Source organism: Mus pahari, chromosome 19 (genome assembly GCF_900095145.1).
Source record: "Mus pahari chromosome 19, PAHARI_EIJ_v1.1, whole genome shotgun sequence".
NCBI lineage: Eukaryota > Metazoa > Chordata > Mammalia > Rodentia > Muridae > Mus > Mus pahari.
In genome coordinates, this window is record NC_034608.1 from 75,991,374 (window position 1) to 76,016,733 (window position 25,360).

At 38.6% G+C, this 25,360-nt stretch overlaps 1 protein-coding gene across 6 annotated transcripts in view; it reads right to left on the reverse strand.

The window, feature by feature from the left end:
• Positions 1–880: 880 nt before the first annotated feature.
• The window catches only part of Clcn3 (chloride voltage-gated channel 3), a 73,746-nt gene continuing 49,266 nt past the window's right edge, over positions 881–25,360 (reverse strand). For 5 of the 6 annotated variants that reach the window (XM_021218625.2, XM_021218622.2, XM_029531700.1 and 2 more), the window contains 7 exons: positions 24,161–24,367; positions 21,803–21,883; positions 20,196–20,741; positions 18,063–18,249; positions 13,270–13,668; positions 9,814–10,030; positions 881–3,645 (listed from right to left, as the gene is read on the reverse strand). In XM_021218625.2, the coding sequence (XP_021074284.1) occupies positions 3,555–3,645; positions 9,814–10,030; positions 13,270–13,668; positions 18,063–18,249; positions 20,196–20,741; positions 21,803–21,883; positions 24,161–24,367 (1,728 nt within the window). In that variant the 3' untranslated portion in view covers positions 881–3,554. Of the gene's footprint in view, positions 3,646–5,232; positions 5,309–9,813; positions 10,031–13,269; positions 13,669–18,062; positions 18,250–20,195; positions 20,742–21,802; positions 21,884–24,160; positions 24,368–25,360 lie in introns of all 6 variants that reach the window. The other variant, XM_021218620.2, reaches the window with a different exon arrangement.

A 25,360-nucleotide genomic window follows, 5' to 3' on the forward strand; every position in this document is an offset into this window, starting at 1 on the left:
GCTCCAGAGGCTCTGACATCTGCCCTCCTTGGGCACTTGCACAAATTCACAGTTTAAATTACACACACACACACACACACACACACACACACACACACACACACACACAACCAAACAACAAAAACAAACAACCCCTTAGTATTGGGCTGACAAGATTGTTCAGTGGGCAGAGGAACTTTCCAGCAGGCCATAAGCCTGAGTTTGATCTCTGGATCCCACATGCTGGCAGGCGGTAACTGGCCACTGAGGGTTGTCCTCTGACCCCCACATGCATGCGATGGTATGCACATGCCTCCTTTTATATATACACAAGATAGACACAACCTAATGTTTAAACCCCTTAGGTGGCACTGATCCCTGTAGCCTTTTCCAGTCCATGCCATTCTGTCATCATCCTAAAAACCGAAATTTGCACCTATTCCAGAGAACTACAGTTCTCTTGAGCATATCAAGAATCCTTGCTATCTCTAGAATAACACCATTTTCATCACAATTAACTTCCAGTAAACTGGAAGTGGAACATACATGATAAAAGCTTTACTCCGGCCCTGTGGTGTTTTCCTCTTAACTAAATGCTTACTATCAGAGAGCTGAGATTTCAAGTGTCTCCTAGCCCTATTTTAAAGCAGGTCTGTTTATGTATTTCTAAGGTGATTGTTTTTAAGAATGTAAAGTCATTCTCTTCATACAGACACTGTAATTTTTCTTCTAAAGAACAAACATTTTCAAACTGAACTGGAATCTTTTGTGTTGCCAATTGGGAGCCCTAGCCTGTTACAGTACACGCATTCTCAATCACGCTGGCTTACAGTGACTGCACAGTGCGGCTGCGCAAAGGAAGAGCTGCTGGTACAGGTGCAATTAAAAGCCAAACCACACATTTAAGTAGAGATTTTAATAGATCTTAACTCATCACAGTAATCATTTTTACTGTAATGATATGCAGCTTTTACTACACTAGTATAAATAAAAACAGATAAATACAGCTCTAGGCAACATCACAGGTTAACAAACTAAGCATTCTTCATGAACCAAAACCAAAACCGATTAATAAGAGATGCTGACACACTCGCCCATTTTCATCATACCTTCTCAAAAAGGGTACTCAAATGAGGCGCTGCACTTAGTATATTGGTCAATAAGTTTGCCAATTAGCTAGGCACATGTAGTTCATGGTATCCACTATCTTATTTGGTTGGAAATCAACCAAACCTTTATGAAAAGAGAAAAACAGAACAGATATTAATACCCAAAAGAAAGAGAAAAACAAACCTCAAACCTCTGAAGGCATTAAAAACACGGCACTTTTCATGTGTTTCAGCAGTAAGACACATCAGATAGAGAAATGTAACAAAGAAAATGAATGCTTTAATATGGATCCTGAAATGTCAGTCTCTGAAGATGGATCATGAAACCAGAATATGAAAGAAAAGGAAATGTGGAAAATAAAATCATGTTCAGTTTCATCCTGTTAAGCTACAAGGAAACTGGCTTCTCCTTTGAAGACTTGGAACCCAGAGGGGATGAGCCACCAATCAGCAGTGCTGAAGAGTTGGTACCCCAGCAGTGTCTTCCATACTGCAAGTATACTTTAAGAGCTACAGAACTATCATTAAAAATGAGTTCACTCTATTTAACCAAAGAACAACGAAGAATATTGAAATCTGCCATCAGTAGTAAAAAGACAAAATGTCATTGGCAGACAGCAATTTTGGGGAACGTTGGATCACTCTAATATGGCTTCCTGATTTTCTAAGTCTTCAAGATCATACAGACCTAATGTAATTTCATATTTATTAAAAATGGCTCTATGACAGTTGTTTCAGAAAATATCTGTCTGCACAAATGCATTTGAAAAATGCATACTTGAAGACTATCTGGGCAGTCTACTGAGTAAACACCCTTTGCCAGTTAGAAATTAAGACCATGATTAAAACACTGCCAATAACAATTCCTTATACTCTGAGGTACATTATAACTAATCCTGCAAAAACGTGCACCATATCTACTGAAATCATCACAGAACACTTCAGGTATGGCTGTGACCTACCCAGTGACTCAAAGGTTATAACCACACTGTGACTTTCTTGTTTTCATTTTTGATTGATTTTTCCTTAAAAAAAAAAAAAAAAGGTTTGGCTTTAATCTACTACTAGTAATTTATAGTATTTTCAACTTTCTAGTTTGTGGTTGAGATGGACAGGTCAAAGGGCGTAGCCCAGGAGATGGCAGTGAGAAATCAGAAGGTATCATGCGTACTTGGGAGCACAGACATGACCACCTCTTCTTAAACCCTTGTGCCCATGGTAGTCTTTACTCATACCTCCATATTTGTAAGTCAGAATTATTCTATTAAAAAAAGTCACATTAAAAAGGTAAAATTATTTATGTGCAATATTAACTGATCTGCATTTTATAAATTTTAATCCATAAAAATATAAATAAAAATGGTAAATTTTTAAGAAAAGAAATATACATTTAGTGCAAGTTATGAATTACAGTTCATCTCCAGTGTCAGCAGTGAAACATCCTGAAATAAAAGAATGATCTAATTTGAAGAACAAAGTTCCAGTGTTTAACATGCAATTAATACCAGGTACAGCTAAACAGAATCCTTCCCTCTCTCTGCGGTCACAGCAGCAGCATTTGCTTTCTTTATGCTGAACAGCACTTCTCTGTCATAGGAGTGATTTCAGAAATAGAAAATTTGCATAAGACTAGGTCACATTATCCATAAAGTCTGAGAGGAAAAAATAAAACTGATTAGAGTCAAGTTTGTTTTAGATTCTGAACCACACAGCACACAAGCTGGGGGATTTCATTCACACCTCCAGATTTTCCCTGCTTGGCCAGCAGTGGTGTGTGCACACATTTCCAAGCCTTTAGTGATGGTACAGACTCCATGGTTAATGGCACAAGAAACATTCCCTTCTTGTGATGAAACATCAGTAAATTCACAGTACATCTCAATATGAGAAAGGACTGCTTCAAAAGGACACACCAAAGAGGTTTCGTTACAGCTCGAGAGGAGGAAGGGGAAGGGAGGAGAGAGAAGCTCTTTTGGAATGTAGAAAGGTGATGCTTAACTATACAATTCATGAGTTTAACACAACAGTTCTGATATAAAAGGGCAAGACCTTGCAGTCTTAACAGATGGCTCAATTCAAAGTAATCCCTCCAGAGATAGGGACCGGTAATGCGTCTCTGGGGTGCTGACGTAACAGCCAGATGCTTGAGGATCCAGTGCGGCTCCATGGCGGCTCAAGCCTGCACTCTCACTCAGTGAGTGCAGACAGTGCAGAACAACATGAGATGAATCACTGTTCCAGTTAGCTAGGGAAATACCTCACTCTTTTCCTGCTCCCTCCCCGCACAATCCCTCTCTTCTCCCTATTTGCAAACCGGGTTGCAACAGCTCCTCTTGTATTTCCTTTCCTTTCCTTTTTTTTTTTTTGAAAGAAGAAAAAAGTGAACGAGTCCCGCAGATTAAAGAATTGTGCTATTCAACAAACGAACTTCCTCTTCTGTCTCCTCTCCGTCCTCATCTACAGGACTCAGTTGAACATTATTGAAGCGGGGTCTTGGTTTGCCGTCTGGGCCATATGACGGAGGATATCTTTTTTTGTTATAATGCCAAGGAGGCGTCTGAAAAGGATAAACAGAAAAAGCTATTAAAATAAAAGGGAAAAGACAAGAGGAGCTAAATCTATGGATAAAACCTTTTGTTGACAGGAATAGAGAGCAAAGCAAGCAGCCTGATTATGCTTACTTTAAAAGGTGTTATACTGCAAAGACAATGCAATTACCCAGCAACCACCCTCTGACAAGAAATACTGCGGCCACTCAGAGTGTGAGGTCCTTCCCACTGGGGCTGAGGACCCAGGCCTCACTGAAGCAGAGCTCTTCTGATTCAAGTATGCCAACAAAAAAAGGAGCAAAAACTGGGAAGATGTTTGAACAGAAAATAATACTGATCCAGTTTGAAAAGGAACCTATTCCCGTTATATTAGAAAACAATTTAAAACTGCAATAGTTTGTAGAACCAAAATTTTTGAGAAATAATTTGCCTAGTTGTATGCAGAATATTCCTGAAAGCACATACCATTGAGATGAGATACATAAACAATGATCAGCACAGAGCTTCACCTCCCAGCCCGTGGTTCTGAAAGCATACTTAGGGTTTTTGCTTTTCAATTTTGTGCTCCCCCCCAAAGAAGATACAGTGCTTTTATTGAAAGTTTTGGATGTTAATGTTAAAAAGTAGGTAAGAAATCAAGAGGCAATCCTAAAAGATTATTACAGGTGAAGCAGAAAGCAGAATGAATGAGAAGCTACTATATTTGGTTAGTAGTTTTAAAAAGGATGCATGAAACACTTGTGAAATATTAGCATACAATAGAAATACATACTTTAACAAATGGGGACAGGTTTCATATAGTTATGAGAATTGCAGGTCAAAATAATTTGAGGTATTAATTGTTAAAGTCACACAATTTGTTATGCACAAATCAAAATTGTATCTGTAATCAATGACACTACTAAGACATAAAGCCTATTAAGACAAAAGCTATGTATGACAGTCTAGAAACACAATACGAAGGGGCACACACAGGAGCTATGGACAACCCATAAGGAAATGGAGCACACACATTTGGACTGTGAGAATCTATAAGGGTAGCAGAGACAGCACAAATGCTCTGAGCGCTGATCTCCGCACTGTGCTCCACTTAGAGTGCCAGTAAACAATGTACTAGGTCAGCAAGGCCACTGCTAAGCTCAGTTCAAGTCACAAAGGAGCTTAGATTCACATGAAACAAATTAGGAAGCAAAAGAAAAAGGGGGGGGGGGCGTGGAAGTGAAGGGCTGGGGCAGACAGGGCTGGCAGTTTTTAACCAGTCAGGGTCTTCTGAGACAGGTGAATCCACTAGGGTAGACAGACTTCATGCGTAAACAAGTCCAATAATGTCTCCGCGCTACCCAACTGTCAGCAGGGCTTAATTTTAACTAATTCTGATGAGAGATGTTAGTTCCTGCTTACTTTCTAAGAATGGAATTTTAGACAGTATATCTAAATTTGTCTCACAGACATCTGGGCAGACACAAGTGTAAGTGGCAGCATGGTGGGACTGTTCTGTTGAGCGGGAATGTGGCAGAGAGAACTGAACAGTTCACAAGTTTCATGCCTCCTGACTTCTAGGGTGTCTAGGGAGGACAGCTGACACAGCTAATCACCAAGGGCTCCACGTGCTGCTTTAGTCGCTCGAGATGTTCTAAAAGGTTCTTCTTTGTGATGATCCCCAAGACAATCCTGAAACAGATTATTATGCTAATAACTGTGAGAAATTAAACTGAAAGAGGTTCCAATCATAATGATAAAGAATGAGAGAAGGAAATAAAACATAAAACCATAAGAATGCTCCTCATGAACTTGAGATGAAAATAAGATGATTTAAGAATCTAGGTTCCATTTTCTACTAACTTAAAGGTGACACAATACTACTTTTAATGGAGTTTATTTTTAAGTTAAAAATCAAAATAATGAAAGTATGTCTAAATTTTAATGATGGAGATGAATAAAAGTGAAAAAAAAAAAAAAAAACCGTAACGACACACGGCTACAGGCCGCTACACTTGGGGACTGCTTCAGTGTTCTTTCCCTGGAAGACCAGCTCTCAGTTTCTGAGGTAACAACCTACGCAGGATCTGGATCTACCTCAGCACTGCGTGTGCTGGGGAGGAGGGGCTTAGTCGGAAAGCCCAGGAGAACACTTAAGAAATCTCCTAGACTTTTACTATTCATTTAGAAATCCAATTAAGGAAGTATACATGTAAATACTACCAACCTCATTTTCAGGAACTGAATCTCATTTCTAATGAGATGGTATTAAAACATTCATGAGTAGACGTCAAAATGAGTTTTAATGCATATTTTTCTAAGTAATTTTTCTCAGTTTATATGTCATTGTCATCACATTTTACAAAAGGATTCTCATAAATTCTCATGAAGATACTTGTAACTAGACTACTTTTAATTATTAAATACCTTGATAGTTATTTTCCAAAAATAAATGAATTTGCCTACAGTATGTGATGAAATAAATTTCAGAAGCCCTTCTAAAATGCCTTCAGAATAATCAGGCATTTCCTTAATGATCTGTCTGCTTAAGTCAACTTTACTGTTAAGCTGCCTTGGAAATATCTGATTTCTTTTCCTTCTTTTCTTTTCCTTCCTTCCCCCTTTCTTTCCTTTCCTTTTCTCTTTCCCCTTTCTTTTCTTTTTCCCCTCTCCCTTTTTCATTCCTTTCCCTTCCTTTTCTTTTTGTGACACAGGCTTTCCCTGTGTAGCCCTGGGACCCACTCTGTAAACCAGGCTGCGCCTGAACCCAGAGTGGCCTCTTCTTCCTGAGTGCTGGGACTTAAAGGTGTGTGCCACCATATCCCACCAAAATTGTGTACAAAGAGTCACTATGGGGCTCGAAAGCAGTTTGAAAATATTTAGAAACATTTCCCTCATGAAACAATAGCTGGGGCTAGAGAGGCAGGAAGCATATTCACATTATTTTGTTTAAAACAATGTTGTGAAGTTTTCAGAGCATATGAATAACCTCTCCAGAAAGCTCAAAAACTGTACTGTATAAAATGTGCATTTGTCCAATAGAGAAATGACCTTGGGCAAAATACTTGAGGCTTTTGAGGGTTTTTTGTTATTGTTGTTGTTTTTAGATTTGGGGTGGTGGTGAATATGTTTAAAGTATATTGTACACATGTATGAAATGTAATGAATTCCATGATTTTGTACAATATATGATAATAAAAAACAAGGTTATTTTTTAAAGCTATAAAGTCAATAGATTTTTATGGTTAGGAGATGTGGAATTCTTAGCACTTAAATATAGAAAGAGCAGTTTGATTCTTGTGTGTGCTTTTTTATCCAATTAAGTAGAATGGTTAATTTTAATTTCCCATTTGTATTAGTAAGCTTGGTCAGTGTTTGACAGGATGAGGAACATGACATATTTGCACAGACAATGCAGCACACTTAGGAGTATACACGTGTATACATTTGGATACACAGGAACATTTACGAACATTTTCATGCAGAATTTTTAGGAGAGGCAAAAACTGGTCATAAAGTTCCTCTTCAACAGTCAAGATTGACTTGAGAATATGAAGTTAGTTTCAGGGTTGTTCTTTCCGTTTTAAAGAATGAAATGAAAAGAAAAAGAAAAAAAAAACCCCAAAACACAAAATGTTTCTGATTTATCAGTAATCTGAAGTTTCCTTATGGGCTAACAAGTAATGGTGTGGAAGTTAGTAAGGCTTTAGAAACTGGCATTTCCCAAAGTATGCTCTAAGAAACAGCAATTCCAACAGTGCATCCTATCTCACCCCACCAAAAAAAGTCAGCATTTTCAGGCAAACTAGGTAAGCTATGATTTCATTACTGACGGTTGGAGAATCAAAAGCCATCAACATCTTCAAAGTCCAAAGCAATCCTCAGCTATAACTTAGTTCAGTACTTCTCAAACTTATCAGTCACATACATTTTTAGCAACTTCTATTACTAGCCTGTTTGTCCTTTAAACTGTGAGAACTAGAGTTTCTTAAACAAATTGAGGTGTTCTGTTAGCATATAAAATATGGGACGACACTGACATGACATCCTGTCTGTATCTGTTCGCATTACTTCTCCACTCTTTACCACTTTTTACCTAGAGTCCCTGGTTTGCTGCATTTTTAATTCCCCCAAATAGGTCTTTTCCACTGCTAAGGTACTACATGAAGTTGGAAAACAAAGAACTACCTAGAACTTCACAGTCTTCACTTTAAAGCATGCTGTCTTTCCTCAGTTTTAGCCACTTTGAGAATAAAACACCTCCCTACTTAGTAGTTCACAGACAATAAAGTCAAGAGTTTCCTCCCCAAATGATCTTTTTTTTTTCCAAATATATTTCTGTGAACTAAGGAAACTATGATCAAGGCTGTGAGACATGGCCCTGGAGGAAATCTCTTCACTTCGTTTATATGCCAGCAGCAGCAGATAAAACTGTATGTATCAAATTCTTGTCCCCCTAAAAAATAAATTCAATGCTTTTTAAGGTCTATACTGCCCAAATCCTGTCAATTAACCAGTAAAGTGACATATAAAAATTAATGTATACAGTAGACTAATTTAACCACAAGAACAGAACAAAACAGAACCGAACACAACTGGTGTTTGTCAGTGCAAAAGAGAACCTAAGCCAGGCACAGAGAACTCAAAGCCAACAGTGGCTTAAGAAAACTCACATTTGGTTCCAAGCAAGCCATATAATGACTCAAAGGGCTTGAGGCAAAGCTTTATTTATTAAATTTTAAACAAAGAAATTTGGTAGCATTTTTAAAAATTAGGTAAGAGCAAACAAAATAGAACAGTAGACAACAGTATTTTATAAACCATCTTTGATTTATTTCTATCACACTCCAGAAGGTAAACCCCCAACATGGCTCTAATGTTCCCACTTTCTGCTTCATGCTGTTTTAAGTAGAATAAACAACTATGCTATACTGCTGTTCCTAACCCAATATGGTATAATGTAGAGGCCCAGAAAATGTTTTAAGAGATTAAGAAATCATAAAGAAAGAATAGTCTCTCAGTAAACTATGCTATAGCAGGATTCTGGGATTTTGTGAGCTAGGGAGTTAATTTGAAAACGTTATTACACCGTCAAACAGAACCTGACCTACCTGGCTTTCTGAGCTTTATGATGATGAGAAAAGGTATCAAAGTATTCAGGAAGTTGTCTTCCTTTGTTTTTAATGCCCCCTTTTCCCAGAGAGGGCTCATACGTTCTGTTACCCACAAGATTTTATACAAAACTTTAAAAAGATAAAATTAGTTGTGATTCTCTGATGTATATGCTACAGTATTTAATCAGCTTCACTTTATTCAGGGTGAGCCATGGGTTCATAACAAACCCCGAAAAACATGTTTCCCTTCCCTAACATGTCTGTTGCAAGATTTCACATGAAATTTCTATGAACTCCAACAAGTCACTGGCAAGCAAGCAAATAACTATAATCTCAGTGTCCCTGAAGTTCACAAGGGTCACAGACTCAAGGCCAACTCCAGCTAAAGTGAGGCCCCGTCTCAGCAACAAAATCAACAAAAAAAACATTTAAAATTCAGCAAAGAAAAATAAAATATGGAAATAAAAGGCCCTCAATACATGAATTTTTTTGTTTTTGTTTTTTTGTTTGTTTTCGAGACAGGGTTTCTCTGTATAGCCTTGGCTGTCCTGCAACTCACTTTGTAGACCAGGCTGGCTTCAAATTCAGAAATCGGCCTGTCTCTGCCTCCCGAGTGCTGGGATTAAAGGTGTGCGCCACCACGCCCAGCTACATGAATGGTTTTAAGTAATTAACAGTTCAGTTTATGGGTCTGATTTGTTTTAGAGAAGGTAGACCAAAATAGATAAATAAATAGGTAAGAAGAAAAAACAGTTATAGATTTTTAGTTAATATTATTTCATTAATGATAAATACAAAAAGAAAATGGTTCTGTCACTGCTCCCTATCCCCAGGAAAGAAACGCCTCATGTTCAAAAAGCTCTTTATGTGGAGTTGCCTCCCTACCTATTTCTTCTCTGACTCTGAAATACAGTATACTCTTACTCTCAGGCAAGTGTGAAGCTTGACTGATCCTAGATTTATAACTGGAAGCCAAATACAACCACTTGGGAGCTTACTTGGCCTCTACCCTGAGAAGACTCCATTAGTAAGGAGCATTAATTACAGTGAGTGAGCAGTCCTCTGTGGTGGTGTTAAACTTACCCGTTGTGAGTTACAAGGCACTGCCTCAGACCAAGCTTTCGAAAGATGTCTACCACAATCTCCATTGGGGTGTGGTCTGTCACTGTAAAAGGGCTCATGTCAAGGATGCTTCTCAGTTTTAATGGCCTCGGACTTTCGGCTGGAAGAGATGGAGTATGCTGTGCAAAACACACCCGAGAACTGCCAACAATCCCTTCTTGTTTTTTTCTGGCACTTTCTGAAAAAGAGATAGAGACGAGGATCCATTTTCAATTGGTGGATTTTCTTTTCTTATAGGCAACTTTGCTTATTCTGACATTAAAAACAGTGTGTTCTATGACTTCTGGTCCCTTTCCTTTTTGACTGACAAAGAACTTGACAGTAATTTCCTATAGTTTTATTTATTCTGGTATGATTTTCAATGGTGCTAAACTATTATTGTCTACCTTCAGAAACATGGACGCATGTTTAAAATTGGAATTTTATTTAAAACCTGTAGACATCATCACAAGAGCACTTTACTGCAGAATCCATCATCAACTATAGTCTGCCTATGTTGAGTGACTTCTTCTGCACTGGAGACAAGACTAAAGCCGGTCGGTCACCCTTGCTGTCTTGCTGTCTGTCACCCCACTACTGTGTGAGTAAGGACCGATTGTTGGGCTGATCTCTTCATAAAGACTATCAATTTCTCCTCCCCTTCCAATGTGCCCTGTCCAGCTGCCTGTTTCTTCTCCACCTTTGAGAGTGAAGATAGAAGGTGATAGAACAGAAAGAGACCACATTCAGGAGGATGGCAACCTGTGACATGAAACATGGGCAGAACATGCAAATGAAAGGCATGCAGCCTTGTGCTTGGTCTTTTGACAAACATTACTGAAAATTATGTGTTATAGTGAAACTATTGGTTATAGTGAAAATATTTTGAGCACAAATTTTGCTACAAAATACTTAAGCCAAAATAATAAACTACAGTCTGACTGGGAAGAAGGGAATATTACTGCTTGGAAGTAAATGCTGCCACGCTTCTTCCTCTTTCTGGTCACTAGAGCTGTACTCAGCTACATGTCACAAATTTGGGTACCAGGCACTAAGTGAGGTCCCAATGGCTTGTGAACCAGCCACCTGACAAGTATGGTCATGGTACGAAAGAGACATCCACTAGAGACCAACATAAATGGTTCTTTAAAGACGCTTCCTACGTTGCTTTTAGATGTAGGAATGCACCTATCGGTGTGAGCATGACAACTGAATGTCCAATGTAAACAGCAACAGTGGGTATGCATAATGGAGACAGACACAGAATATGATGATGGGAAGCGTGACATCAACAATAGCAAGAGTATGAAGAGTGAAAGTGCAGCTTTTACACGCAGCAGGTTATCAGGAGGAGACAATCAGACTTAGCACGCTTGAATACTGTAATAGGGGTGTGCACATCATTTAATAATCAAGTATAAAAAAGCAAAAGTTTAAAAATAACTAGTTACAATAATTAATACAAACAACAGTAACAATGTGGTATCAAATAACTAAAATGTTAAATATATAAATAATAACAACTATATCACCAATGAAAGTAACTCTAAATATTCAAACATTTAGATGTGGCGATGCATTTTATAAAAATGTCTCTTGTATTCAAAGAGACTGGAACTTCTGAGTTACTAATACATCTTGAGGTCACTTAAAAGACTATAATTAAGCTGATTTCTTGTTGTGTACTCTCAGCCTGTTTAACTTGCCTTTTAAGAGAACAATGTAACAACTTTGTCTTCAATTCTTCCATGTAATCAGCTTTTACAACCTAAGCTAAAGCATAGCTTTAATCTTAAATTACATAGTACTCTTCCATATTCCTGACCCAGAGTAATGTATGCCTGTACATGTGGACTGTGGTATTAATTTCCTGAAAAGAGCAAACAATTGAAAAATGGCTTTATACAGGCAATATTTGCCATGAATGCTAGGAAGAGATATTATTTGATAACAGTACATCTGCAACTGTGCTTGCTTTTCTGAGTGCTTCTGGGTCAGCTGAAGTGAGTTAATCCCTTGCAAAACTCAGATTTTATAAAGCATCCCTTATCCCTTTCCTGTGCCATGCTTTCTGTGCTGTTCAAGAAACCCAGAGCAAAGCATTTTGGTAGGGACACCACCAACGCAGGGACAGATATACAGCAAAGCATAGCAAGAGGGACAATCAGACACACAGAACAGAATTCAAGCAGACACAGACAGACACATGTATGCACACATGTGACAGATAGGCCAAAACCCATAAGCTCCAGACTAACTGAAGACACAGGGACAAGTAGAGAATTCAACCTTGACCTTGCTCTTTCTAAAGTTAATCCAAGAGCAAGCCTGTGATTCCACTCCTTAATGTGAGAACGAAACATCCTGCGCCTCTGAGGTAGCATTTAATACATTTAACCAACACATTTACAACAGAACAGCTTGCTTTGTTTTTACTTACTGCAATGCAGGGAGCAAACCCAGAGCCTGGTGCTAGACACATTCATCAACTGAGCTGCATCCCTACCCAAAAAAGCTTAATTCTATCTAAGAAAAAAAAAAAAAAAAAAAAGGCGTACTTTTTCAAGTGCCGTTGCGTGACAAAAGGTAGCAGAAGTAGACATCCAGCCTCTATAATTAAGTCATCAGCTACATGGAGATTTTTGAGGAAGCCAGCCTGGGCTCAAAAACTTCTGTGGTATTTCAAATATCCTATTTTGTTGAGCATGGACAATTCTGTCCTTCAATAATACAACTATATATATAAAATTATATACTGTACAGAACTGATATTTCAACAACTTTTTTAAAGTTTACAGAAGATATACTGGCAAATATTTAAGATATGTTGAAAAGTCATCCTATGATGGAAGACTTTTGATGCCACATCTTGACATTTCAGGCATAGTCTTCTAAACCAACATTACTTCCTGAGCAGCAGCCTCTTCAAAAGTTGAAGTCAGTGTCTATCTACAGCAGGCAGGAGTATGAATTACTAACGCGCCATGGCAGCAAACCCTGGCCAGTCCTTTCCCTGTCTTTAGGAATTCCAAAGCTCCTTACCTCTTTCCCTTTTCTTGGGCTGGTGACTAGCAGCAACCCTAGAAAATGGGAAGGACTGTGATACCTGGGGATTGCTTGACATTTCTAGCTCAAGGTACTGCCCAAAATCTAGGGAATAGCAGATTAATGGCTTAATGAGTCTCTTTCTCACCTCTGACATCATGAGGGAGGAAATTTAGAGTTGCTGACAAAGATTAAAATTCTTACTGGCCTTCACATCACAGGGCAGGAAAATAATCACTGAAGCATACATTCCTTTCCTACAGAACACAAGACTTAAACTGACATCACTTGCACCTGAAAACCCAACCAATTAAACATCATTGCTTTTTCTCCTCCTAAAATGCACTACACACAAGACATATACATTCATGATGCTGTTTTTAAAAGCCGTACCTATTGCAATAGTCAGGTCTCTTCTGAGGGCAAATCCCACTAATCTCTGAGATTCTTTTGACATTATAACAGGAAAGCCATTATAGCTGGTTTCATTAATCATGTTTTCTATGTCATCTACTGTCATATTGTCCTGTGTCAAAACAGCTAAGGGAGGGTCACTTCTTCGAGGTCTCATGACATCAGCAGCCAGGGTTGTATGAGTGAATTCTTCTTTTGCATCCAAGAAAGGGTACCCATTTAGTCGGATGTGTGCTTCATAAATACCTTCCCTACCAAAGGCATCACCAACCCATTTACTGGTCATTACTGCAGCCATAAGAGGAACAATATATTCCAAGCCTCCAGTAAGTTCAAAAACAATAACCACCAGAGACACAGTCATTCTTGTCACACCACCTGAAAGAAATGAACACCAGTGGTCAGGAAAGGCAGGACTCTTACCAGGACAAGTTACTAGAGTCTCATACTAGGCAGGTGAACAGGAAATCTAGACAGATCTTGATCAGTGAAAAGCATTATCATCAAAAACGACTACTCTCAGGATAATAACCATTATGCCTAATATGATCTGGAGAAAAATCAATCTGGCTATACCATGGAAGATGATTGTAACACTTGTAAACCTTTTGTAACATTAAAAAAACAAACAACAATAGCTGACCAAGAAAAGCAACTTTGCCATTTTGATTTACGGCTGAAGCAAAGACAAATTTCACTATTATAAAAGTTTACTATAACTTCTTAAATACAAATAAGCACATCACAGCTTTCTTGCTTGCTACCAGTTTAAAATTGTGTGTGTATGTATGTGTAGAATATTAAATAAAATTCCTTATGTCTTTTCAAAATGTGTGAAATATTTTGAAGCCTTGTGATTTATCAACAGTGTAAGTGATAACGTTAGATATAAAATTCATTTGTTCTGGGTAGTGTGTTTACGTAGCTTGTGCAAGGATCTGGGTTTGAGTTCAACATCCCAAGATAGAGGTGGAGGAGGAGGGCCAGGAACTCTCCTGACTTCCTCAGATGACCACTCTCAGCTGTCATCTCTCTGCCTGTAGTGCCCTAGTCCCTTTTCTCCTCCCCGGCGCCTCTGCTATTCTCCTGTTCTGCACACCACCCCTGACTACTTGTTCTGTCAACTACAGACAGACTTTTAAGTAGTTACCAAAGAAAACAATACACGCATGAAATCCACACTTCTCTTCTTTACCAAGGAAGGGCCATTCTCTGATCCCAAGTTCTTGTACACACTCTTCCTCACAATCTAGGTGATTCTTTCTGAAACCTAAAGTTTTATTTCAATATCTCAACTGTTCAGATTTGAATTCTTCTCCAAGATACCTGAGTCCTTTCCTCAGGATTCTCATTGTTACTAAACTAGCCCAGGACCCAAATTATTCTTTCATTAAAAAAAAAAAAAATTAGACTCCTTGGCGCACACCTTTAATCCCAGCACTTGGGAGGCAAAGGCAGGCGGTTTTCTGAGTTCGAGGCCAGCCTGGTCTACAGAGTGAGTTCCAGGACAGCCAGGGCTACACAGAGAAACCCTGTCTTGAAAAAAAAAACAAAAAAATAAAAATAAAATCTTTTTTGAGATATGATTTATTATGTCTAACTGTCTGCCTGAGTATTACATCTGAGCAACTGAAGGCCAGAAGAAGATTCCTAATACTTGGGAACTGGAGTTACCAACAGTTATGGACCACCATGCAAGGGGTTGTGACTCACACCTGGGCCTTCAGAACGGCAGCCTGTGCTCCTGACTGACGAGCCATCTCTCAGTTCCTGTGCTCTCATTTTAATACCACTTCATCTTGACTCTCAGACCCCATGACTTTCAACCTACTTCACAAGCCATTTAGTACAACTAAGAACTATTTTGTGCTTTTAAAGACGGGGTCTTACTCTGCAGCCCAGGCTGGACTCACACTGGCGATCTGCCACTTCTGCTAGGATGACAGGCATGCACAGGCACAGTGGCTTAAGTGTCATTTCCACTGTGTTGCTCTTCTGGTCAGAAGACCTAACAACTCTGGCTAGTGAGATGGACTGGCAAGCAAAGCAGTTGCTACCAAACATGATGTTCTGAGCTCAACCCCCACGTCCCACATGGAAGTAGAGAACTGATTTTCATAAACTGTCCACTAACCTCCATATGCAAGTATAACAATATTCTGAAACACACCCCCAAAGTAAATCCATAACTGTAACTGAAGAAGCTCACAGTGCTTGTCAGCTCAGCAAGCCTTTCGGTTTCTTTATTAAAAAAGCAAGGACTGCCACACATCATGTACATACCTACTCTGTGTCAGCATGTCCCTGTCAGTTTATAAAGGCTTTTTCTTGAATTAAACTAAGAACGTATTGTACCAGGAATTATGATAACATCCTTATGTGCATGCTATCTCACACAATTCTCACAACAATCAAGGGATACACTGGTATTTCCATTTTATAGATGAGAAAAGTAAATATCAAAGAACCAAAGGAACGTTTTCAAAGTCATCAAGCTAAAAATGGACTCTGCAACAAACTGGAACAACTTCCAATACAAATTCATCCTGATGCAACCTCAGATACTAATCTTTTTATAATCTAGTTCTTACCAATTCAATGTGTGTACTGGCTAATTTTGTGTCAACTTGACACAGCTGGAGTTATCACAGAGAAAGGAGCTTCAGTTGGGGAAATGCCTCCATGAGATCCAGATGTGGGGCATTTTCTCAATTAGTGACCAAGGGGGGAGGGCCCCTTGTGGGTGGGACCATCTCTGGATTGGTAGTCTTGGGTTCTATAAGAGAGCAGGCTGAGCAAGCCAGGGGAGGCAAGCCAGTAAAGAACATCCCTCCATGTCCTCTGCATTAGCTCCTGCTTTCTGACCTGCTGGAGTTCCAGTCCTGCATCCTTTGGTGATCAACAGCAGTATGGAAATGTAAGCTGAATAAACCCTTTCCTCCCCAGCTTGCTTTTTGGTCATGATGTTTGTGCAGGAAACCCTGACTAAGACAATGCGTTTCCCAGAATATTCAAAATGTACTACATAATACATTTCTTCGAATCATGAATTCCAAATATATTTTCATACAAATTTATCTCTGCATTAGAATCTTCCTATAACCAGATTACCCTGGGAAAGCCTCAAAGAGTAATAACTACGGCTCTGAATTACTCCAAGGACTTACGTAGGTCTATGAGAAGGAGCTACAAGACAAAAATAAAGAAGACTGTGTGTGTGTGTGTGTGTGTGTGTTGCACATGTGCATGTGTGTGTGGTTGCACAGCAGTGCTAGAGGATGACACCTGCTGCTTTCCTCCACTACTCTGCCTGATTCCTTTAACAAAGGGCCTCACACTGGAAAGCTCCATAGCCAGTGAGCTCCTAGAACCCACCTGTGCCCACCCTCCAATGCCCAGGTCGCAGAAATGCAGTCCAGCCTTGCTTTGGCATTAGGCCCTGGGGATTAGAATCAGGTCCTCACCCTTGCATGTCAAGAGCTCTTGCTCACTGAACCACCTCCCAACCTATTACATTTTTTTATCTTAGCATATCCCCAAAAGTCTGTGATTCTTCAAAATGCAGCTTTAAAAAATGAGTATGACTTGAACTCATTCATGTTTAAACATTTTATGAATTGAGAACCAGACAAATCTGTCTGATGGAAAATGACCCTAAAGTTAATTGCTTGAAGAATCTGATTTCAAAGATTGGTGGATTTTGAAATTGTCATCAGTAAGCTCATAATTCTAGTTGAACGAAGGCATACCCAAATAAAAGAACTGTGGACTGATAGTCTTTAAAGAGGGCTGCCTCAAAGATAAATCTTGACCAAAGCTTTGGAAGTATGAAGGTGATATGTATAAATGTATAACTTCTCAGTTAAAAATTACCTTTAAGACAATCCCTACTGCGCCCTTCCTGGAACAGTTGAGCTCTTAGTCCCTCTAACTTCCTGCCTTGTACTCTGTGAGCCCAGACAGTACACACTGCTGTTTTCCTGCTGCTGGGCTCTTCCCAGAGGGAGCCCACACTTCAGTCTCTCACCTCTCACTTTATACTGCTTCAATGCTAAATAGAATGTGGAGGCTAAATACTTGCTACTTTGGTGAAAATGATTTCTAATTTCATTTGATATTGCCCTTCTGCAGATTCTGAGTCGCTGAGCAAAATTGAAGTCAAAATACCAACTGTTAGTCAATATTATACCAAAATTTGAATATAAAACCAAATAACAATTTTCAGCCAAAGAAAACAATGAACAGATTCTTACAGACTTAGGACTATTATTTTGCTTTTATGTCACTAAAATGAATAGTTACTATTTCTTTTCTACAAATGTAACTTAGATGCTAAAGAGTTGATATGATAAATCTTTATTAAGGCTGATAAGTTACTACAGAGTTTAATGTGAGGCTATTCTGAAGCTTCATTAGAATGCTGACTTTAGGAACACTGCTATCAATTGTTACACATAGACTAAGATCTCTATCAGTGAAAAGCCAAGATTCTTTGGATAGGACTCAGATTAAGGCTATGTTGTACCAAGATGGTTTCTGTCATAAAGCATTATGTGACATTATAAATATGGTAACTATTATTACATTTTTACAGTAAACAAAACAAAACCCAGAACTACACAAGACTATTAGTGCTTCATTTCTTTTAAAACGATTCCTCCCTTCTACCTTGCCTCTTCTTCTCCCTACCCACAAGAGTCTACTCTACTACTGGCTCTTTTTTCTCAGATTGCCAACAGCCACAAACAAGCAAGCAGAATCGATCCTATTACCTAAGCACGCAGCAGCCCCAACCATGGCATACAGCCCAGGAGTGATGCAGTCAGCCCCAACCTCACACCACTCCTTGAAGATAAACCAGTCGTGGTGATAGTAGGCAAGCTGCTCCACAGCAATCCCCACAATTCTCCCTGCGATCGCTCCAATGGCCATGCTGGGGATAAACAAGCCTGACGGGACCTGTGACAGCAAGGAGAGAACTCTTAATGAAGTAACAGTTCTCTAATCACGTGACTGAAAACTACATCCTATGAATTTATTTCTAACAATTGGCTCCATTAGTATCTTAAACTCTAAAAGTCCTTACACAAAGTAAACTATCACAAAATCCTGTTATCTCAAATAGCTTGTTAGTAATTCTTTGATTTCAGTAACAAAGGAATAAAGCAGCTTCTCTAAGTCAAAGAGAAATAGCTCAAAATTTATCATCCTTTATCCTAAATTATCCTTAGTCTCTAACAAAGTTTTCAGTAGCCCACAGGAAAATGGAGGGGGTGGGGAAGAAAGACAGGTATTTCCCTTAAAACCAAATCTGTTCCATCTGAAGCAGTAAGCTCCCAAGATTGTCCCTCCGTTTTATTTTCACAAATGGTAGAAACAGCAGATGTTACTTCTCCTAAAGAACTATAGCATACATCAGGTGATGTTTCCAGAATTCCCAATATTCTAAATGGAATATACATGTGAATCAACTAAAAAAGAAAAATTTGTTTGTTTTTTGAGACAGGGTTTCTCTGTATAGCCCTGACTGTCCTAGAACTCACTTTGTAGACCGGGCTGGCCTCGAACTCAGAAATCTGCCTGCCTCTGCCTCCTGAGTGCTGGGATTAAAGGCGTGCACCACCACGCCCGGCTAAGAAATTCTTAAAAAATAAGGACAGAACATATTGGCATGTTCTGGGCCAGTTAAAGGGATATACAACACAAAGGATTAAAATACACTTCACAATCTTCAGCTATAATCCTTCGGCCAGAGACCAGGCCTTACCAAGGGCCTGTGGCCACCTGCCTCCAGCTTCCTCAGTGTTGGCCAACTACAGCCACTGAGACTCCTTGGCGCAATCCTACTGTTAACATGGGCAGTTATTGGGAAAACAACCCCTAGACAAGACAACTTGAAGGCCTCGTTAACTCTTCTGGGAAAAATAAGAGTAAAACTAAGATTTTTTTTTCTGTTTTTTTTTTTTTTTTTAAGTTTGATATTCAATGGACTAAAAAAGGCAAAATAAAGGCAATCTTAAAACTATCAACCTTCTAACCTCACAGAAATAAAGCTGTTGCGCTACATGAGTTCAGCCTTTGAAAGTATACCAGCTCTTACAGGCATAACTGCCACAGGAGCTACAGGTGGTATGACTGACTGGGATTGACTCTGCTCTCCATGTGGGCACTCATAAGAAAGCTGTATTTACTGAGTCCAAGAGAAGCAATGATCCAGGGCTCACAGCTCGAAGTCCCTGATGGATTGAGTCCTATTCTAGATCTAGCAACTTGATTCTGAGACCACAGTGCCAATTTAAGCTAACATACTACAGTGGTATAGAGAGGTAGTATAATGGTTTCTCCTGGATTGTTAGCCAGCTAACTTTTTTTTCTTTTTTAATTTTTCGAGACAGGGTTTCTCTGTNTAGCCCTGGCTGTCCTGGAACTCACTTTGTAGACCAGGCTGGCCTCGAACTCAGAAATCCGCCTGCCTCTGCCTCCTGAGTGCTGGGATTAAAGGTGTGCACCACCACGCCCAGCTAGCCAGCTAACTTTTTAAAAAAGAGATTATCCTGTTTTATCTGGGTGGATTAAAAGTAATCCTAGAGTTTTTTCATTCGAAAGTGGGATTTCTAAGAATTGGACAAGAGAAAGGTCTGGTCAGCCATGGCTGGCTTTGAGTTGCAAGAAGGGGAATATAAGCAAAGGAAGGGATGCAGCTTCTCGAATCTAGAAAGTTAAAAAAAAACAGACTCTGTCCCCGGTCTCCAGAAGTTACTAGAAACCTCTTGATATCAGACCAGTAAGTCCTTTTCAGATTTTGGTCTCAGAATTGCAATCATTTGGATGAAATTTCATTTCTTATTACACATAAGTATCTTGGAGATATCATTATTCCAGTATCATCTCACATGAGCACTTACCTTGATACCAAAAGTGAATACTGTCATTATTATTTTAAATATGAGCGCTAGGCACAACTGCCAGATAGCCGAATATACTCCAACGCCTGCTGGACGGTCAGGAATATCGTCAACAATTTTACTGGCATTCATGTCATTTCTGTAGTCACAGAGAGAGGAGGATTCCAACGGCCCGCAATCTGTAAACAGCTCTTTAATCAGCTCACTGGTGTTGAGCCTTGTGTATGGGTTGGGGAAGGCTATCACAGCAGTAATGGCTGCAACAATAATGACTTCGAGAACAGGATATTTTCCAAATTTGGTGGACTTGCGTCGACGACACCAGGCAATATTTGCCCTAATAAAAAAAGCTCCCCAAAGCCCTCCAAATACCCCTAGGAGAATAAAGGGAAACAGTTCAAAAAGGTACCATGGTGTATGATACTCCACATAAAAAAGGACCAGACGGCTGTTACCAAATGGATTGATGGATCTCAAAACAAACGCTGCCACCAAAGCAGCAAAAAATGATCTCCATAAAGTTTTGAGAGGAAAATAATAACTAACCTAAAAAACAGAAAAGAAAAATTAATGCTATCACCTATTTCAGAGTAACTATAACTTGAATAAATATAAAATTTAAGTGACTCAAGCTTCATTGCAGTTTGAATTTACGTGATTTGTCCTAATTAAAAAGGGATGCTTTTTCTTTGACTATCATATAACTACAACTTCACAATAACTGATTTTGAATGTCTAATAATCACCTAGACTACAAAGAACTGTTTAGTTTTCTAGAAGAGTTTCATATCTAACACAATTATGCTAGCCATAAGTATCTCCTTAGTAACTCTTGTTAACTATTAAAGATGGAGTTGATTTGTCTCATCTATAAAAAAAAAAAATACATATTCCATTGAAGCAATAACATTATTTCCTTAGATATCAGTAACTGTTTAAGAAATAATCATACAAAAAGAAAAAAGAAACAATCATACAAACTTTAAACAAATCATAAAACTTTATTAAAACTTGGCTTACCAACTGATTTAAAATAGTCAAAATAAAACTACAGCTATAATTTAGCCAGCAGATATATAGGTTTTAGAGGTTTCCACTGAGTTAACTTCACAGTTTGCTAGTTTTAAAGATGTCAAGTTCAGTTAGAAACAATTACTACTATCTAAACATGAACAAAAGGTTTAAAGCAGAAGGCTGGAGAGGTGGGTCAGCAATAAAGTGCAGATACTGCTCTTATAGAAAATTCAAGTTTGGCACCCAGCATCTCCACCCAGTGGCTCATAACAGCCTGCAACTGCAGCTCCAGGGGATTTGATGCCCTCTTCTGACTTCTGTGGTCACCTGCAACTCACCCGCATATAACTCAAACACATATCCATACACAGAATTTAAAAACAAATCTTAACAAAAATAAAACATTAATAAAAATTAATTAATAAAAAATAAAAATTTTCTGTAGTTATCAGTTTTGTATAAAACATTTTTTACGGAGAACTACTTTAAAACTGTATAAAAAAATAAAGTTAAAATCTTAAGTTCTATTACACTAGCAATAAAAATAAAGTATGCACCAAGCTACAATTTTAATGCGATTCTTTTTTACATACCTCCTCCAAGCTAAAAAGAACTCCTCCAATGGGCGCACCGAAAGCCACAGAAACCCCAGCAGCGGAGGCAGCTGACAGCACCTAGGAAAAGGGTGTGGCTGGTTTCGAAAGTTCCCTCACCAATCAAACACACCAAACACACCTCTGTATTCCGGGCTATTCCAGGGCCACTTCTGATCGTAACCTGTGTGTCCTCCTTGCAAAGCAAGGGAGGCAAGTACTCATTTCTTCTAAACTATTTTTTTTCTTTGCTGCTTTAATTTAAAACTCATTTGTACTTTTTCTATACTGTCAAAACATTAATGCCAAATATACAATGAATGTACTCTAAAGAGAAAGCAATGAATACAGGCAACCTTCAATACTTATGTTGGTACAAATTGGGGAGAGAGAGGAAACTGTGGAATGGGGTACATGTTTACTTATTTTTTAAGCAGGATATCATTTCTCCAGATTTTGGAGCTAACTGCTTCACTCATTATTCTAAACCTTATGAAAGACGTTGCAGCCTATTAAACAGTTTCTACTATAACTACCCTAAGCCCTCCGAACATCCCGCCTCACCTGCCCATTCTAAGTATAGTCTAAAAGTACAAACAGAAGCCCCTTTGAGTCACTAACTACATGGTAGAGACAATTTCAAGGAAACTCCACACACTCTCGCGGAACTCCTGGGCAGCTCTCTAGGGGCCTGATCACGGCTGACTCCCACCTGGAGACTGATCAGATTATCATTAAGACTCTTTACTCCTCTCACTACTGTGACCCAGGGGTTACCTGAGGGTACTCTAATCACTTCCTCAAATCACCTAATTTCACAAATTTTCTGGAAGAAAAGATAGAGGAGCTAAAAATCAAGTTGTAATGCGCATGAATTGTTTGAAACTGCTGGGCAGAAGTCCTGCCTCTGTCATACACTGGCTGTGTGACCATGTAAGTACCCTCCCATACCCACACACACACACCCCGGTGTCTCCCTGTTCTTGTCTAAGATGATCATGATGTTACCTAACGAATATATATAAAGCACATAGAATATCATCTAGAATCCCATAATACAGGATTTGGATATTTCTTTTTGTTTAGCATACCTAAATACACACACACACACACACACACACACACACACACACACACACAATAGCACAGTAGTTAAAAACGTAACTTTTGGAATCAGAAGAACTAATTTTAAATCCATATTCTGCTACAAACTGTATGCTATCTGAAGCATGTCTGCTGGCTTTTTACGTCCTAGTTTCCTAACTTCTACATGATGGTGGTAGTGCCACAGTAGGATTACTATGGAGTCAATTTTACAACGTAAGCAAATACTTCCAGTGTACCAGATACACAGCAAAGTATATCTTTTGAATTTTTATCAAGGATGAAAATATGATACTTTTAAATGTTTCACTTTGGGGATATCTATATACAAGAACAATACTTTAATATTAATATTACAAAGTACTATATAACCTGTACATAGTATATAATTTGTATAATGTACCTTGTATCTACTTTGTATAATATACAAGGAACTATAATTATTTATATTAAAGAAACTGATAAAAATGTGTGTGTTGGGGGTGGGGTGGAGAAGGTTGCACTAGTAACAACAGGATGAAAGACTAGGGCCTGAGTTCAGTCTTTGATGCAATGGAAAAGCCACACATTAACAACCGAAGACCTCTGTACCATGTAAGGCTGCCCAGGTCTGGATTAGGGAAATGTAAGGTAAGACCCCCCAGAGACCAGGAGGCTAAGGAAACTCAGTCTGTAGTAGTGCTCAAGATGCTGCTGTCCCTCAGAGACCCCGCAGCAGTAGAGAAGCCTAGCTAAAGCTCAGGTATGCTTTAATGGCCTGCTAGGAAAATGCATGTTGCTCTAGAACAGTAAAAGAACAGGGTAAGGTATCTGAATAAAGATTTCCCACGCTCCCTGGAAATTTGACTTAAACTTTGAAAGTCCTGAAAGCCCTCAGAACTTTGCCATGGTGCTTCCAAGAAAGGTTTCTGTGTATGATACAGAATTTCCATGGCATTACTCTACCTCCAGGAGGACAATATGGCCCACTTCCCAAGCCTGAAAATGCAGTAATGTCAAAAGTCCAGTGAATAAAAACAGCAAAGGTCTTTGAAGAAATCAAAGGGGTTCTTGCTAGTCTGACTAAACCAGCAGCCGCACTCAAGTCCAGAAAGGTGCAAGTTAAGAAAAAGGAAACACACTAATCTCAAATTTTAATCTGAATACATGATTTACGTAAGAGTTACAGGAATCTTTATACTAGGAAGTCATTCACTGGACACCAAGTTTCTCTAACATTCATCCTCTGTTGAATGAACTACAAACACCACTTACCTCCCTCTTTTTAGCTTCATTGGTGCTATACTTTGGAAAGAGGTAGGAAAAGATATTTCCACAGCAGCAGGCAACGTGTACCAGGGGGCCTTCTTTTCCTAAACTCAAACCTGATGCCACAGCCAGCACTAACGTGATGGTTTTAATCATTAAAGTCCATTTTCCCAAATAACCCCTGATGATGAATCCACTCAAAATAGTTTTAATCTACAAAGAAATGAAGAAGGCAATTCAGTTTCCTTTAGAAGACTTGAGAACTTAACTTCACTACAAGTCTCATGTTTCATTCACTCTACTCAACTTTGGCCAAGTATAAAACAATTCATACTTTTTAAAACAATTCATACTTTTTAAAACAAACTTTATTTTATCACATATGATAAATCTGTATCATATAATTAAATATAATTAAATTTGAAAATTTCGGTTGTAGGAATAAGCCCAAGCATTTAGATACATCTCAGTCTGTCAGGAATAAAGACAGTGTGCTTTCTAACCACACTGGAATTGTGTAGAATTCTTATTTATACCACGGACGATGAACAGCAACTGATAACAACTGCAGGTATTGATTAATTTCTAAAGGTATCTTTACCCACACAGCTTTTAAAAAGTCACTATAATTTATTTTTTAAAAATATGAGATGGCTCAGAGGTAAAGTATGCTCTTCCAGAGGTCCTGAGTTCAGTTCCCAGCAACCACATGGTGGCTCATAAGCATCTGTAATCAGATCTGATGCCCTCTTCCAGCCTATATAGGCATACATGCAGGCAGAATGCTGTATACATAATAAATAAATAAAAGTATTTTTTTAAAAATGTTAGAGAGAACCCTAATTTTTAAAAAGCAAAAAAATAAAAGTAAATGAGTTCAAGCCTAAATGTTATTCTCTTTTAAATTACTACTGGTGAAAAAAAACAAACATCTATACTACTGACCTACTGTAGTCAATTTTTTTCCTTAGAATATAAAATAACCAAGTTTATATGTCATCAGCTTATGTACTATAGTCAACGGTCTTAGAAAGAAAAGAATATATTACTATCAGTGTCAAACAGCAAAACATCAACTAAGCCATCAAAGAACTTAAGGCAACAAAACATTTCTGAAATTTTTGTTGTTTAAACTTAATTTTCTTACTTATAAGCTATGTATTAGTGGTGAGAAGGTGTGTGTGTGTGTGTGTGTGTGTGTGTGTG